The 15,569-nt window shown below is 39.0% G+C and overlaps 3 protein-coding genes across 4 annotated transcripts; 2 read left to right on the top strand and 1 right to left on the bottom strand.

Annotated features, from left to right (window-relative positions):
• The first annotated feature begins 4,105 nt into the window (after positions 1–4,105).
• Positions 4,106–7,094, top strand: LOC149406660 (Peptidyl-tRNA hydrolase family protein). Of its 2 annotated transcripts, none has more exons than XM_089608067.1 (9): positions 4,106–4,211; positions 4,404–4,638; positions 4,780–4,864; positions 4,966–5,033; positions 5,385–5,435; positions 5,543–5,616; positions 6,225–6,283; positions 6,375–6,451; positions 6,746–7,094. In XM_089608067.1, the coding sequence occupies exons 2-9, from the start codon at positions 4,408–4,410 to the stop codon at positions 6,860–6,862; spliced, it is 762 nt and encodes a 253-aa protein (XP_089464193.1). In that variant the 5' UTR covers positions 4,106–4,211; positions 4,404–4,407; the 3' UTR covers positions 6,863–7,094. The 2 variants fall into 2 exon arrangements, with proteins under 2 accessions (XP_089464193.1, XP_089464184.1); XM_089608058.1 differs by having other exon boundaries at positions 4,106–4,220.
• A 2,049-nt stretch (positions 7,095–9,143) lies between these two features.
• Positions 9,144–10,177, top strand: LOC149406659 (homeobox Hox-B3-like protein). The gene has a single exon (XM_089608532.1). It carries the CDS (start codon positions 9,285–9,287, stop codon positions 9,957–9,959), a length of 675 nt encoding a protein of 224 aa, XP_089464658.1. The 5' UTR covers positions 9,144–9,284; the 3' UTR covers positions 9,960–10,177.
• Positions 10,178–10,285: 108 nt separating this feature from the next.
• Positions 10,286–15,291, bottom strand: TRM22 (DnaA initiator-associating protein). Its single transcript, XM_089608048.1, has 5 exons — positions 14,438–15,291; positions 14,207–14,274; positions 12,455–14,128; positions 11,353–11,464; positions 10,286–11,249 (listed from the first exon to the last, which is right to left on the bottom strand). The coding sequence occupies exons 1-5, from the start codon at positions 14,601–14,603 to the stop codon at positions 10,537–10,539; spliced, it is 2,733 nt and encodes a 910-aa protein (XP_089464174.1). The 5' UTR covers positions 14,604–15,291; the 3' UTR covers positions 10,286–10,536.
• Between the last annotated feature and the right edge of the window lie 278 nt (positions 15,292–15,569).

Below are 15,569 nucleotides of genomic sequence, written 5' to 3'. Positions count from 1 at the left end.
GATAAACCAAGCATTTTGTGAAACCTCATTTGAAAATAAAGCCATGTTTTGGTACTCTTAGGAAAATCAAGCATTTTTGCTTATGAAAAGTCAAAAATGCCCTCACCTTCCTTCTTCTTTCTTCCTGCAGTAACAGTTAAATGAGTTCAAGAAAATTGAAACAAAAACACAGAGCAAAACCCACGGGACCAAACCCACGAACGGCGAGAAAGGACGAAGCACGAACCGACGAAGCCCGAACCAGAGCGCCGACGCAAACCAGTCCTCCTCGTCGCCGCCATTTCGCTCCTTCCTCTTCTTGTACAAAGCAGAGAAGAAATCGCCGACCCCTCGTCACCATCCCGACCACCATCATCCTCCACCGAGCAGAGCAGAGCGCCACCGCCGCGAGCTCGCCGTGGCCGCCGTGACCCATCCTCCACCGCGCGCTTCAGGCCGAAGAAAAGAGACGTCGCCGGGAGTCGCGAGGACGCCGGAGCAAGAGCGACCACCGAGGAAGGAGTGAGTGGTTGCCGGAGAATCTAATTCCACAAAAATAAGGTGAGGAAGTCTCTTTCTCGGATGGATTTTCGAGCTAGGGTTTATAGCTCATAATTTGGGGATTTTGATTCCGGGATGATTTCTAAGCAATTGATAGTGTTTAGTTGATCTTTGGACCCGATTATTGATGTTGAGGACTTGAAATTGGTGATTGGTTTCGGATTTCTTGGTTGTGGTTTGAATTTAGCCGAATTTGTGAAAAAGAAAAACTGTTTGAACTGCCTCTGTAAATCGACGTGGACAGACCGATATGATCTGAGTTCTTATTTTTTGATATTTTTCATGGATAGTAGACTGTATGAGCTTTCTAAAATGACCAAGAACATGTAAATCCATTGAGTATTGAATGAGTTATGAATTTCCAAAGTTTGTGTTTCGCAGCAGTAAAACGGGATTTCCAGAATCGTAACAGTGAATTACGGGCTGTTTTTTAGATAGCTATTCTTGTCGTATATATGCTTGTAATATCTCGTTAGAAAGCTACATGAGTCTACTTTCATTTTCCGCTAGAATCAATCGATTTCAAGTTCTGTAGCTCGAGTTATGATGACTTAAGCGCTAGTGGGTCAGGCTGTCGGAAATTCTTTTGACTTGTTTATGTTTGTCGAGCGTTCGATTCTTGTGAGACCTACGCCGCAAAATCCGAGGAGGAAGAAGGAGTGAGGGTTCGATTCTTGTCGTATATAGTCAAGACTTTCAGGTGGATTTTATGTATATTTCAGACTTTTCAGTTATTTTATGTCGTGTATTTCAGACATTTCAGAAATTTTATGTAATGGATTTCATACTTTCCAGTTATTTATGTTTTGGATTTCATACATTTAAGTTATTTTATGTCTTTGATTTCAGACATTTCAGTTATTTTATGTCTTTGATTTCAAAACTTCCAGTTATTTATTTGTTGGATTTCAGACATTTAAGGTATTTTATGTAATGGATTTCAGACATTTCAGGTATTTTATGTAATGTATTTCAGACTTTTCAGTTATTTTATGTTGTGGATTTCAGACATTTCAGAAATTTTATGTAATGGATTTCATACTTTCCAATTATTTATGTGTTGGATTTCAGACTTTTCACTTATTTTATGTCTTTGATTTCAGACATTTTAGTTCTTTTATGAAATGGATTTAATACATTTCAGGTATTTTATGTAATGGATTTCAGACTTTTCAGTTATTTTATGTCGTAGATTTCAGACTTTTCAGTTATTTTATGTCGTGGGTTTCATACTTTTCAGTTATTTTATGTCGTGGATTTCAGACATTTAAGTTCTTTTATGTAATTGATTTCAGACATTTCAGTTATTTTATGTCTTTGATTTCAAAACTTCCAGTTATTTATGTGTTGGATTTCAGACATTTCAGGTATTTTATGTAATGGATTTCAGATTTTTTAGTTATTTTATGTCGTGGGTTTCAGACATTTCAGTTATTTTATGTCTTTGATTTCAAAACATTACAAACCCAATTTTCATCCAAAAAACTAGTCTCCAAAACTACCAAAGTAATTATCATTAAACATTACAAACCCAATTTTTATCCAAAAAACTCAATTCTCTTCGAAACTACACAATCCAACATAAAATAATTAAAAACCACAAACAACTTTGAAATTGAGAAAATAAACCATTAAATAAACCGATATCATCATCGTCGTCTTCCTCACCATCCTCTTGTTCACCCAAGTACCATCAAATAAACAACATATATTAACGTTTGGACCTATTAAGAAGTTAAAAAGTATACATTAGAAGTCAAATCTGTACAAGTTAAAAAGTTCGAAATGCAATCGAAATAACAACTATAAAGTCTGAAATCCAATACATAAATAACTGGAAGTTTTGAAATCAAAGACATAAAATAACTGAAAAGTCTGAAATCCATTTCATAAAAGAACTAAAATGTCTGAAATCAAAGACATAAAATAAATGAAAAGTCTGAAATCCAACACATAAATAATTGGAAAGTATGAAATCCATTACATAAAATTTCTGAAATGTCTGAAATCCACAACATAAAATAACTGAAGAGTCTGAAATACATTACATAAAATACCTGAAATGTCTGAAATCCATTACATAAAATACCTTAAATGTCTGAAATCCAACACATAAATAACTGGAAGTTTTGAAATCAAAGACATAAAATAACTGAAATGTCTGAAATCAAAGACATAAAATAACTTAAATGTATGAAATCCAACACATAAATAACTGGAAAGTATGAAATCCATTACATAAAATTTCTGAAATGTCTGAAATCCACGACATAAAATAACTGAAAAGTCTGAAATATACATAAAATCCACCTGAAAGTCTTGACTATATACGACAAGAATCGAACCCTCACTCCTTCTTCCTCCTCGGATTTTGCGGCGTCGGTCTCACAAGAATCGAACGCTCGACAAACATAAACAAGTCAAAAGAATTCCCGACAGCCTGACCCACTAGCGCTTAAGCCATCATAACTCGAGCTACAAAACTTGAAATCGATTGATTCAAGTTGCAAATGAAAGTAGACACATGTAGCTTTCTAACGAGATATTACAAGTATATATACGACAAGAATAGCTATCTCAAAAACAGCCCGTAATTCACTGTTACAATTCTGGAAATCTCGTTTTACTGCTGCGAAACACAAACTTTGGAAATTCATAACTCATTCAATACTCAATGGATTTACATGTTCTTGGTCATTTTAGAAAGCTAATACAGTCTACTATCCATGAAAAATATCAAAAAATAAGAACTCAGATCATATCGGTCTGTCCACGTCAATTTACAGAGGCAGTTCAAACAGTTTTTCTTTTTCACAAATTCGGCCAAATTCAAACCACAACCAAGAAATCCGAAACCAATCACCAATTTCAAGTCCTCAACATCAATAATCGGGTCCAAAGATCAACTAAACACAATCAATTGCTTAGAAGTCATCCCGGAATCAAAATCCCCAAATTATGAGCTATAAACCCTAGCTCGAAAATCCATCCGAGAAAGAGACTTCCTCACCTTATTTTTGTGGAATTAGATTCTCCGGCAACCACTCACTCCTTCCTCGGTGGTCGCTCTTGCTCCGGCGTCCTCGCGACTCCTGGCGACGTCTCTTTTCTTCGGCCTGAAGCGCGCGGTGGAGGATGGGTCACGGCGGCCACGGCGAGCTCGCGGCGGTGGCGCTCTGCTCTGCTCGGTGGAGGATGATGGTGGTCGGGATGGTGACGAGGGGTCGGCGATTTCTTCTCTGCTTTATACAAGAAGAGGAAGGAGCGAAATGGCGGCGACGAGGAGGACTGGTTTGCGTCGGCGCTCTGGTTCGGGCTTCGTCGGTTCGTGCTTCGTCCTTTCTCGCCGTTCGTGGGTTTGGTCTCGTGGGTTTTGCTCTGTGTTTTTGTTTCAATTTTCTTGAACTCATTTAACTGTTACTGCAGGAAGAAAGAAGAAGGAAGGTGAGGGTATTTTTGACTTTTCATAAGCAAAAATGCTTGGTTTTCCTAAGAGTATCAAAACATGGCTTTATTTTCAAATGTGGTTTCACAAAATGCTTGGTTTATCAAGTTTCCCATCTTATCTGTCCACTATCTTCTTCATTTGTTCATTTCGCTTGGCATCTTCAAGACTCGCCTTTGCCTTCCAACTTTCTGCTCTCTTCGCCGGCGAGTCATTTCCGAATTCGGCGAGTCTGGTCTCTCTCTCTCTCTCTCTCTCTCTCTCTCTCTCTCTCTCTCTCTGTTTTGTTTTGTTTTGAAAAAGACTCAATTCTCTTATGGTTCAGCTCTTGAATTCATCTTTGAAGCTCTAGATTGAATGTTACAGTGAAATTAGTGATAATTAGTTCTGATGAAAAAGAAATGGCGTGTTCGTGCAGGTCAATGTGGTATGCAGTGTCATGCCCGAATTCTTACACCTTTCATACCACAAACCCTCTGAGCCTTCAATTAGCCCCAAAGCGATCTGTTTCCGCTACTTTTCGAGTCCGTGCTTCTTCTTCTTTGCCGTCGACGCCGAAGAGCCCTAACAATGGAGGCCCGGTGGAATACACGCCATGGTTGATCGCCGGGCTTGGGAATCCTGGGAATAAGTATCGCGGCACTAGGCACAATGTAACGACATAAATTGTGTATAAACTTCTTTGCTTTGCTTTAACCACCTTTATCACCACACTATTTCTGTGGTGTTTTTTTTTTTTTTTTTTTTTTTTTTGTCTTTTTTAATGTTGATGTGCTCGTGTTATTTGATATCAGGTTGGATTTGAAATGATTGATGCCATTGCTGAAGCGCAAGGAATCGCCATGAATACGATCCAGTCCAAGGCCTTGGTGGGAATCGGTTTGTAATTTTAGCATTGCCCTCTGAAAGATCGATCTGTTTTCCCTATATTTGGTCGGGTTCAATATTTATAAACTCATGCTTTTTACGGTTGTGTACAGGTTCAATTGGGGATGTACCAATTTTGTTGGTGAAGCCTCAAGCATACATGAATTTCAGTGGGGAATCGGTCAGTTCTTGATTTTTTTTTTAATGCTCTTTGTCGAAGTATACGATGTTCTTGACATTTTCTCACCTTTGAATTTGATGCCATATATATGGTCCCAAATTTATGAAGTTTATATTGAACTTTATGCTTTTAAAGCATAGAACACGGATGTAGAAAGGTGGAGTAGTATCCTAAAAATAAAGTATAATTCTTATGTTGAATTTTTAAACATAGAACACCGGTGTAAAAAGGTGGAGTAGTATCCTAAAAATAAAGTATAATTCTTGTGTTGAATTCTTAAGTATAGATCATAGCCCAAGAATGTTTGTAGTATCTGTTACTGACTTCTTCGGTTCTTTGGTTGATATGAAGGTAGGACCACTTGCTGCGCATTATCAAGTACCTTTACGCCATATTTTGTTGGTGAGTGTTTTTATTTGATATTGTCCACTTAGCAAGTAAATAGATAATTGCATGGAAATACTCTGTCCAAATGAATCATGAAACATATTTATACCTTTCATGTGTAGGCTTATGATGAGATGATGTTGCCAAATGGTGTTTTAAGGGTTCAGCCAAAAGGAGGTCATGGTCATCACAATGGGTATGTATTGACACAAGAAGTAGTATATTGTTATCTGCTCTGCTTTCTATTTTATGAAGTCTATAATCTAATAGCTATTGGGTTACTTTTGTAAGGAAAACAAATAATCGTCAATATTGATGATAAAATAGCCAGGAAGGGTTCAATAATCAGATGTTTAGAACTGAGGGTGATAACTATGCACGCCAAGACTTTTACTCGTTGCTAGTTGAACATTAAAGTGCTAAAATCAGACATTATTAAAGGTTCATTTGGAAGACAATTATTTACTTTGATTGTAATCAAATCTCTTTTACTCTAATTTCTTTGCTGGCGTGATAGATTTCTATGTGTTTATGGAGAATTTGTAGAGCAAGTAGTTATAGTGTGTGTGTCAACTTGGAGAAATTGAATTACAAGCCGATGAGAAATTCAGAGTCACTAAAAGTAGGTATTAAGGATTAGATCGAATGCATTGTGCTTTTCATTTGCAGAGATTGTTGAAAAAATTTAAAATTTTCGAAATGGAGCTTCTCAATGTGGTGTAAATTTTCTCTTGTTCTATGATATGTTGACTTGATGAGCTTTACAGACCTGGAATCATGATAATTTCTCTCTCACTGTTGCAGAGTAAAGAGTGTGACTGGCCATCTAGATGGTTGCCATAATTTTCCTCGATTATGTATAGGTTTGTATTTCTTGTGTTACTTCTCATTCAATCAGTAAATTTTTCGGTAACTTTTGTCATTAAATACTCATTTTGTGTATTATTTGGCCAGGAATTGGGAACCCACCGGGCACCATGGACATGAGGGCCTACCTTCTACAAAAGTTCAGCTCTGTAGAAAGACAACAGGTATGCCAATTGTAATGGAAAATGATTTACAAAGGAAGTTCTGTTCACTGATGTGATCGATGACATATCGTACAATTTCTACTCGACAATGCACAACATAATTCCTGTTGTGATACCATTTTTATTAAATTATGTACGGCTAACCTGATAGTGATCATCGTTGTCTTCTATAAAGGTGATTTTTTTATGACATGGTTTCCTAATCTGTTTTTTGCTCAAGCATTAGTTTCTACTTTCCACCGGTTGGCCTATTCTGCTGTCAAATTAACGGGTTTTTTTTTTTTATGTGGGAAGATTGATGGAGCGCTCAAAGATGGTGTTATGGCTGTCCGGTCCTTGGTGCGCTATGGTTTCAACCACTCGATATCTCGATTCAATTTGGGGCAGAAATACAAGTTTCACAAAGTATGACTCTATCACTAGTCTATTATATAGATTTCTTAGCGGGGGAAGAATTACATACAAACCCGTCTCCCAGATACGAACGTAAGCTCTGGTGTGTAACACACAGCATTTTTCTAAAGGAAATTTCTCTATCTTATCCTTTTTTTTTCTTCTCTCTGTCTCTCTGCTAAATATTACCTGCTATTTGCTGACATGGTTTCTCTTTGAGCTTCACTATCCGTAAGGCCATGTTTTGTTATGTACTCTTTCCCTTAGAATTCCAACCAGCTTTCGAAAGAGTGCTAGTACTAGGAGCCAAGATGTCTTCAAAAGTAAAAATAAAAATAAAAAATTAGACAAGAATTCAACAATTTACATAATTTATTATTGTGAAATTTGTTGTAACTAGCCAAATTTGTCATTCTTATTGGAGGAATAGCCCAAGTTTCATTTTATTAAGCAAATAGCTCATATTTTTCGGCTCAAACCATAACGCCTTTAGTAAATTCGCGAATAGGTTAATTTAATTAACTTACTAGAGTGAATTAGGTTAATTAATTAACTTATTGGTTGAATATTAGTTTAGGTTCTGATTTTTTTTTGTGAGTAAAGTTAATTTACTAAATGATTGAATTTGGAATTATGTTAATTAATTGAATGCTTTGAATATCAAATTGACTTAAGTTATGATTTTTGTAATTTTTTTGTGAATTTCAAATCCTTCACGAATCAGTTAATTAATTAACCTAACTCACTCTAGTAGGTTAATTAAATTAACCGATTCGCGAATTTACAAAGTGCCTCTCCTCAATCCCCTCCATCGCCGCCGATTTCCTCTCTGCCGCCGATTCCTCTCCCCTCGCCGATTTTCGAGTCAATCTGAGCCGTCGATTCTCCGAGCATCGCCACCATCGGAGCTCGACGGAATCGACGCCGTCTATGGTGGATCTTGAAGGCGTCTATGGCGGATCTCGCCGGCGACGTTAGGGATCAGTAACGAGGATGGACACGATTGGCGACGACGCGGCAGCGTGAAATGGATCGGCGGCGTGAAATGGACGAAGATGAGAACGAGTTTAGGTTTTGGAAAAATTGAGTTTTGCTCTTACATATGAGGGTAATTTAGGTAGTGAAATATTAATTAGGTTATTCACTTAATTCATTCAAACTTTGGTTATTCTTCTAATATTGGTGGGTTGATTGGGCTAGTATGTTCACTCTCCCAATAGCAAATAGCAACAAGTTAATAAACGAGTATGCAAGTAAATGTGCTCAAATTCATATTTTACTTTTAAATGTAAACATAGTGAGATGCTCTAATATCTTATTATGATTTGTGATGCGAACCAAACCAAGCAAACAATCCGTCTCAATTTATTTGATAACCTAAGGTAAAATACATATTATTACAATTTTAAGAGTAATAGTACCCGTATATATTCTTTATACTAAAAGAAAATATAATGGCACATATTAGCATATATTATTATTAGTCCTCAAGAGTAGATTAATAATTTCTTTTATTCCTTTTATTTATCATAGTTATATTAACCGCATAACGTGTATATCTTAGTAATTATTGTTGTTTACTTTGTTGACAAAGTGTTAATGTCCTCAAGGGTCGTTTGTGCAATTTCCATCCGTATAGTTGGTAAAAAAAATATATATTTCCCTTTGAGTCGCTCTTGATCTCGTCATTAGGTTGGGGATTGCTGTTCATTGATCGGTTTTTGTTGATTTGGCTATTTCCGGTTGATTAGATAGTTATGTTATGAAGAATTTCTTGTGTGAAAAATTCAATGCGATATGCGAAACCCTTACATACGACCGGTTGAACTTATAAACGACAAGTCACTAATTATTCACTTTTAGTGACTAGCAATTCAAAGACTATTAGGTGGATCAACAATTGAACTACCTATCCATTAGTGTTCAACCGGCTAAGTACGATGAGACTACTAAAATGTTGAGACTCTTAAAGGTCTAGGATCATCTTGCTTTGCTAGATTGTACACTCAAATTTTGAGCAAAAAAAAAAAAATTTGTACACACAAACGCAACACAATTATTAAAGTACAATTTGATTTAGTTGATGATATATCCTCAAATAAAAATTTAAGAACAGCCACGTAGGAATTACTACTCTTTTTTCTCGAGTAATAGTTAATAATCATCAAACATTCACAAATCACACAGTAAACATGGAATCCAATGAGGTCTCAAAGAAAAATGCAGTGTGGATTTTCAGTGGACCCCACCATAAATCGGAACGTTAGATGCAAAAGAGCAATAAAAAGGGCTTTTATCCTCTCTATCTTGGGACTCTTCACTGCGACTTTCATTTTTTAGACCGTTACAAAAACAAATCAGAAAAAGAAATCATTAAATATTAAAAAAAGTGGTGTTAAAGCAGAAGAAGTAACTACAGAAACCATTAATAATAGCCCCAATGAAGCGAAACCTCGAAAATCAGTCAATAATGGCAGAGATAAACGGCTCTTCGCTACTACACCCAAACCCTCGTCTCCAATCCCTTCTCCACTGCCTGGATCCGATATCTCTCATCCTCTCGCAGAACCCTGATTCGGACCAGCCGGGTCAACTCAGTCTCACCACGGAGAGCTTCATCATGGAGAGAGGTCCACGGTACAGAGCCTACGCGGAGCTCAGAGAATCCAGGCTCCGAATGAGGTTCTCGCCTCCGCAGCTCAGCGAAGAGCCGGAGCTCACGAGCAGGATTCTGACGCCGCCGCCGAAGAAACAAGTCAAGTTTCAGACCAATTTGGAGACGACGACGACGAAAAGGAAAGTCTCCAATTATTCTTCTTCGGCCGTGGCTCAGTCTGTGCCCGATTTCTCGTCCGTACTGAGGAAAGAGAATCGGAGACCTCCGATGCCGACGATGATGGAGATGACTCCGCCGCCGAAGGGAGGAGTGTCGAGGGCCAAGCCGATGTCGAGTTCGAAGGGGAGCAAATCCGCCGGCGCCGGAGATAAGCGCCGTCCGGCGGCGGCGGCGAGGAAGAGCTACGCGAGCATCGAGGAGCTCAAGGGGTTCTCCATGGCCGCCGCGAATGCCATTAACGGTGGCAGAAGAACTATTTTGGGCTCTCGAGCGCTTTGATGAGTTTTTTTTTTTTTTTTTTTCTCTCAGCTGTTGCGAAATTTAGTTCTTGATTTTTTATTTTTTTATTTTGGATCGTGTTCTTCGAAGAGATTTAATTACCGTACCTTACCACTCTGAGTTTGGATGTTATAGCAGTATAGAAATGGAGTAAAGTTGTTGATTTGTTTGTTGATTTGGGGAAATAATAATAAGAAGAAAAAAAAACAGTTATTTGATTTGATTGTGTCATAATCAGAGCCAAGGCAATTATGGTGTTCTTATTCTGCTAGTATAATTAGAGCTTGCCTTAAATGTTCAATCAAACTGTCATAATTGTGCTTGGTAATCAATGCAAAAGAGCTAGCACAGCTACGGCTATTTCTTAGCAACCCATGTCCAACAAAAAAAAAAAAGATTTACAGAATAATTATTCAATTACACAATCAGAGAATGTACAAGAAAAGAACAAAAAAAAAAAAAAAAAAAAAAAAAAAAAAAAAACTGTCATATTCTGGGGAGTGAGTGAGAGTTAAAACAAAGTTAATTTTCAAATTACAAAAATAGAAACACCGATCCAACTTACTTTTATTTTTTTTTAACCCCAAAGACCAATCAGAGTTTCGTCAACCAAGGCGTCAAGTATGTCCTCGCAAGCCTCGGCGCCGATCTCAAAGGCTTCGATGTCGAAGTCCGTCCATTTCCCGAGCGAATGGCTCATTTCCCATTCGACAATCTCATCGGTCGCCATACCCACCAATCGCGTCCATTTCTTCATATCGCTCTCGACGTCTCCGATTATGGTCTCTCTGTCCACCCACGGAAGAAGTTTCGTCCAAGCCCCGAATCCCGAGTTTGGATGACGCCCGTACTTCCTCTCCAGGCACTCTATCAGACAGTCGAAAAGAAACCCTCTGTATTGATTATTTCCCGATTTGGCGGGGTCCGAGCCGGTCAGCACGTTTATGTTTGTCCAAGCGATGTTGGCAATGGCTTCCAGTTCGAGGAGGATTGGGCCGAGGAAGAGCCGTTCAAGACCATCTAGCCTATAAAGCTGTGCGTTTCCGAACAGAAGTTCGGCGTTCAGAACGACTTGCTTCGCGTGACCGAGACCGAGTTCGGTCAATCTTCCTCCGGCCAAGTTGATAGCGTCTAGTACCCGTGAGACTGTGGCGACAAGAACCATCACTCTCTCGAATCCAGTCGAGTCCTTTCGAGATGAGGTTGCCGAGTCCAATATATCAGAATCCGGTCCCAAGTAATGCGTTTGATCGCTCGAGTAGTCTATTGAGTCGGTGTAGAGTCTGTGTCCTGCAAAATTAAGGAAAACATAGATGTTGTAAAATGTCGAATATCGAATTCCCTTGCAGATCATCTTGTAAAAGAGAAAATATTGTACTGCAATTTTACGAACCTGAGCTATCGTCCACACTGCTAGAAGAGAATGAAGCTTCGAGAACAGAACCAGGGCTCAAATGATCAGTGACTTTCATTTTTCCACCTGAACTTTCGTGCTTTGTTTCAGCCTGAGAATGAGCAGTGAAAAAAACAAATGGTTTAGAAAATAATTATGTGACATACATTGTCATATCTTCAGCGTAACAGATTTTGACAGAAATAACCAGACATTGTCCTTTGGAATTTTGAACAAATAGAACTTTTGGTAATGTACAAATAGTTATCCTTATTGTAATGTACTAAAAGATAAAACAATTAGAGAAAATATCAGCTTAAAGTAAGGAAAATAATACAACCGACACAAATACAATGTCCACATATATAACAGTCACATCCAACGTTAGAGACTCAATTATTAGATTCACATATTCAATTAACTTATTGTGTACGAAACAGTGGGGCAGAGGGAAGAAAGTTTTTGGTTGAAAATTACAAAATATCTCGGTTTTTAAATAGTTTCTTTAACACCACGTCTACTCCAAACCAAAAATAATTAAGATATCGTATAATCCATTTGTAATCTATGTTTCTAATCCCACCCAGATAATCCATCCAGACTCCTCTACAAAACATCTTCAACAGAAGGAGCGAAGAGAAGAACTACAAACGCACCCCAGTGTATGATTCTATTAAAGTCAATTCAACACCAACAAAAAATTACTGCTATTCCAATTGTACTAGAATCCATGAGAATTATTCTCCGTGCCGTAAATTCTGAGGTTACAATTAAAAGGTGGTGTTACCACCTGTGCCAAAATTTTAAATATAACAAGTTCTGTATGTTATGGCATTCCATTACTTCCTTCCCATTCGGTCAACCCAATTATTAAAGTCACCAAGTCTACGTCGTTCTCTTTATCAAAGCATACGGTCCACATGTGACTTTTTATCATGAAGTGTTGCTAAACAAACAGACAAAGGCTAAACAACACTTCCACAAAATATTCCATCGAAACTGTTATCTGAGAGAAGATAATATACGCCTATAACTCTGTAAATATCAAGATAAAACTAAAATAATTGCAAACAAAGATATTAGAGTATAGAAAACCACTTACAGTGGATGCCGACACTATATCCGGCCGCTCCGCAGTTAAAGCAGATATTAGTTCCTGCAAAATCATAGCTGTTGATCTCTTTGGCAATCTACCCATCACAATGTCGTTGTCTTCTTGACTAGTCAGCTCCTTCAACTTCTGTTCCAAAAGGGCAGCTATGGAATCTCCTTTGAAAGACAATGGCGCTCTACAAGTCATCTTCATCTCTTCATCCACAGCCTTCTTTTCCATTGCAGATGAGCCCTTGGGACTTTGACTCACTGGGGAGTTGAAAGTGAACGAATTTACTCCATTGCTGTTACTTTTAGTTTCTCTGTCAGCTTCTCTTGTACTACCAACTAATCTACCTCTTGCGTAGCCTCGATTTGTCAAAGGAGTCGAGCCAACAAGGGCTCCACTCTCAACTTGCCCACCAACATTGCTTGTCCTTTTCCTAACTGGGCTTCTCAGCTGTGGTAAAACTTCTTCCCTTCCATCAAAAGCTCTCTTCTCCATAAAATACTTGTTAGAACTGTCAGCTCTCATGGGAACCCTCGGTCTGGAATGAGCCGTAACATTTCGGTTCAACGAGACGAAATCTATATTCCCTCGAACAGAATTACCAGTGGATTGGACTCTTCTGCTTTCCACATTGTTGGGTCTTGAGCTATTCCTCGGTGGAGTCCTATCTCTGCTTACTGGCATTTGATCCTGTGTCTGAACTCGCTTCCTAAAGTTCATAGAAGACGGACCGTCAATCTGAAATCCACGTGGCCGGTTCGACGATGGCCACGGAGCTAGACCTTCGCTGCGCATGAATTTTCTTTCGATTACAGGTTTGTTGTTTGATCGAACATCATATGCTTCTTCCTTTTCTCGGCGACTAGGGGACACGGGTCGGTCCCAGCCTCTGCTCCTTTCTGTTCTCTCCACGGAGCAGCTGTTGGGATAATCCGAGCAAGAATATGGAAACGCCGCCGATTCTTGGTCAACGTTTGGCCAGCAATTCACGTCTAGCAAATTACCACAACTTTTGCAAGAATTCTGAGCTGTGAAAGAACCCGACGGAGCGTGTTCAATCAGCTCCTCTGATCTAAGCACCATTCTCTCGGTCAAAGGCTCGCTGTTGGGGTGAAGATAATGGACCGACCCCGTATAAGTAAGAGCAGTCCTCTTGCTCGAAGATTGCAAACCCGGTTCCAAAATCCTGGTAGCCGCGTCAATCAGCCGAGAAGTCCGAGAAGCATTCTTCCCGGACGGAATCCGAGGGCTCTTCACCGGAGAAACAAATTTAGGGTGGTGATTGTGGTGATGATAATGCTTCCTCGATCTCGACAAAACGTTTTTTATTTGAAAAGACGATTCAGGTCCAATCCTAGTCACCGCTTGGCTCTCAGACTGCCCGGTTTTCTGAAGCTTCTGAGGCCGAGAGTCTAGCTTTACGCTTCCCTTCTCAATGTTCTCGTCCATATTCCCAGACCCAGTGACACTATTCACAGCCTTCCCTCCATTATCACAAGCCTCTGAGAAGGAACCCTTTCTGGGCTTCTCACGCGCAACAGGCATGGATTCAAGACCCATAAGCCTAGCCACCAAACTCGGTGCCCTAGTTTCATAGCTATTGTGCTCTGAATCAGCTCCACTTTTAGCGTTTTTCCTCATCTTTGGAAAACCCCCCTCGTTCTCATCAGCAATCTATATGATCCCCAGAGAACCAATATCAGATAAACACAGTTTTTAATAGACAGACACTGATAAACAAACAATGCATACCAAGTGAAGCTTTGAAGTTGCCTTTTTCTCATTTCCTTTAAACTTCTTCGAAGTCTGCTTTGCTCGAGCTACAGTAACAAAACAAAAGACAAAATAACAAAAAAAAAATCAATCATTAACTTTTTTTCCTTTTCTTTTATGTTAAAAAGTGAACTCATGCGAGTGATGCAAATCTTATATTAAAAAAATAAAAATAAAAATGAAAGTAAAAAAGTACAGATTGTGTCTAACCAGGAGGAAGCAATTTCATGGAGAAGAGCTTCTTCTTAGCGAATTTCCGGTTCCAATCAAAGAGCTGAAAGAATATCCCAACACAGCCACCGCTTCTGTGCGTCGTCGTTCGCTTCTCAGTGATCGCCAAAGACGACGCCGTTGTGTTCCCTGAAACGTCACTCATTTTCTTCCCCCAAATACCACAACACCACCGCAAACAAAATCGAAATGGTGTAATTATTTCAGATCACGCCTTTCTCGGACTCATCACACTACCGATCCCGAAAATCTCCACGAATTGAGACCGGCATTGTCGAACAGCACATCACATTGCTCTCATACTCACAACAACAAGCCACAACAGTCACAGAACAAAGTAAAGCAACTCTGTAACTGTAACGGTGTTAGGCCACAACCAGGTAAACAAAAAAAATTCTCGAAAGCGACGATTCACTGACAGAGCTTCCGTTGCATCGACGACGCGACAACGCAAATGAAGAGCGCTCGCGAACAAGCACAAGCCTACAAAAAGAGACTGATGAGCCTGACACCAGAATTTCGCCTTGCTTTGCTTTTTCTGTACTCGCATGAGAGAGAGAAGAGATCTTTGACGTGCTTAACGCGAAAACCTAGAAAAAGAAAAAAAAAAAAAAAAAAAAGATATTATCGTTTCAATTTCAAGGTTGGTAGCTCGAGGATGGTCAGATGGTGAAGAGCGAAACACTCTCTCTCTCTCTCTCTATCTCTCTCCTCTGTCATTACTGGTCATTAAAGAAAGCTCTCTCTCTCTCTCTCTTTCGCTCTCTATACATGTCATCAGTGTCTCTACTCTATACTGTGTGTTGTGTGAAAGAGCCAACTCAGTCGGAGCGCGTCAGGGGTGCACAGGATAAGAGCTTTTTCAGCTCCTCACGCGCCAACGAGACGTTTGTCGGACACCGCCCACTTAAAGAGTCAAAGATCAGATCACAGACGATTTATTGATATGCCTCAATTGTTAGTTTCGAGATAAATAGATACACTCGCATGTTTGCTTGTTTCTTTTATTTAACAACGGAAAAATAAGCTTAAGATAAAATGATATACGTGTCTTGAGATTTATTTTATAATTTTTACTGTGTTTATATTTTATTATATAGTGTGAGCGACA

The sequence above is a fragment of the Urtica dioica genome, chromosome 1, assembly GCF_054948205.1.
Source record: "Urtica dioica subsp. dioica isolate 48M chromosome 1, U.dioica_male_clone48M_v1_H2, whole genome shotgun sequence".
Classification (NCBI taxonomy): Eukaryota; Viridiplantae; Streptophyta; class Magnoliopsida; order Rosales; family Urticaceae; genus Urtica; species Urtica dioica.
The sequence above is the reverse complement of the archived record's forward strand: the minus strand, read 5'-3'. Positions and strand labels throughout refer to the sequence as shown.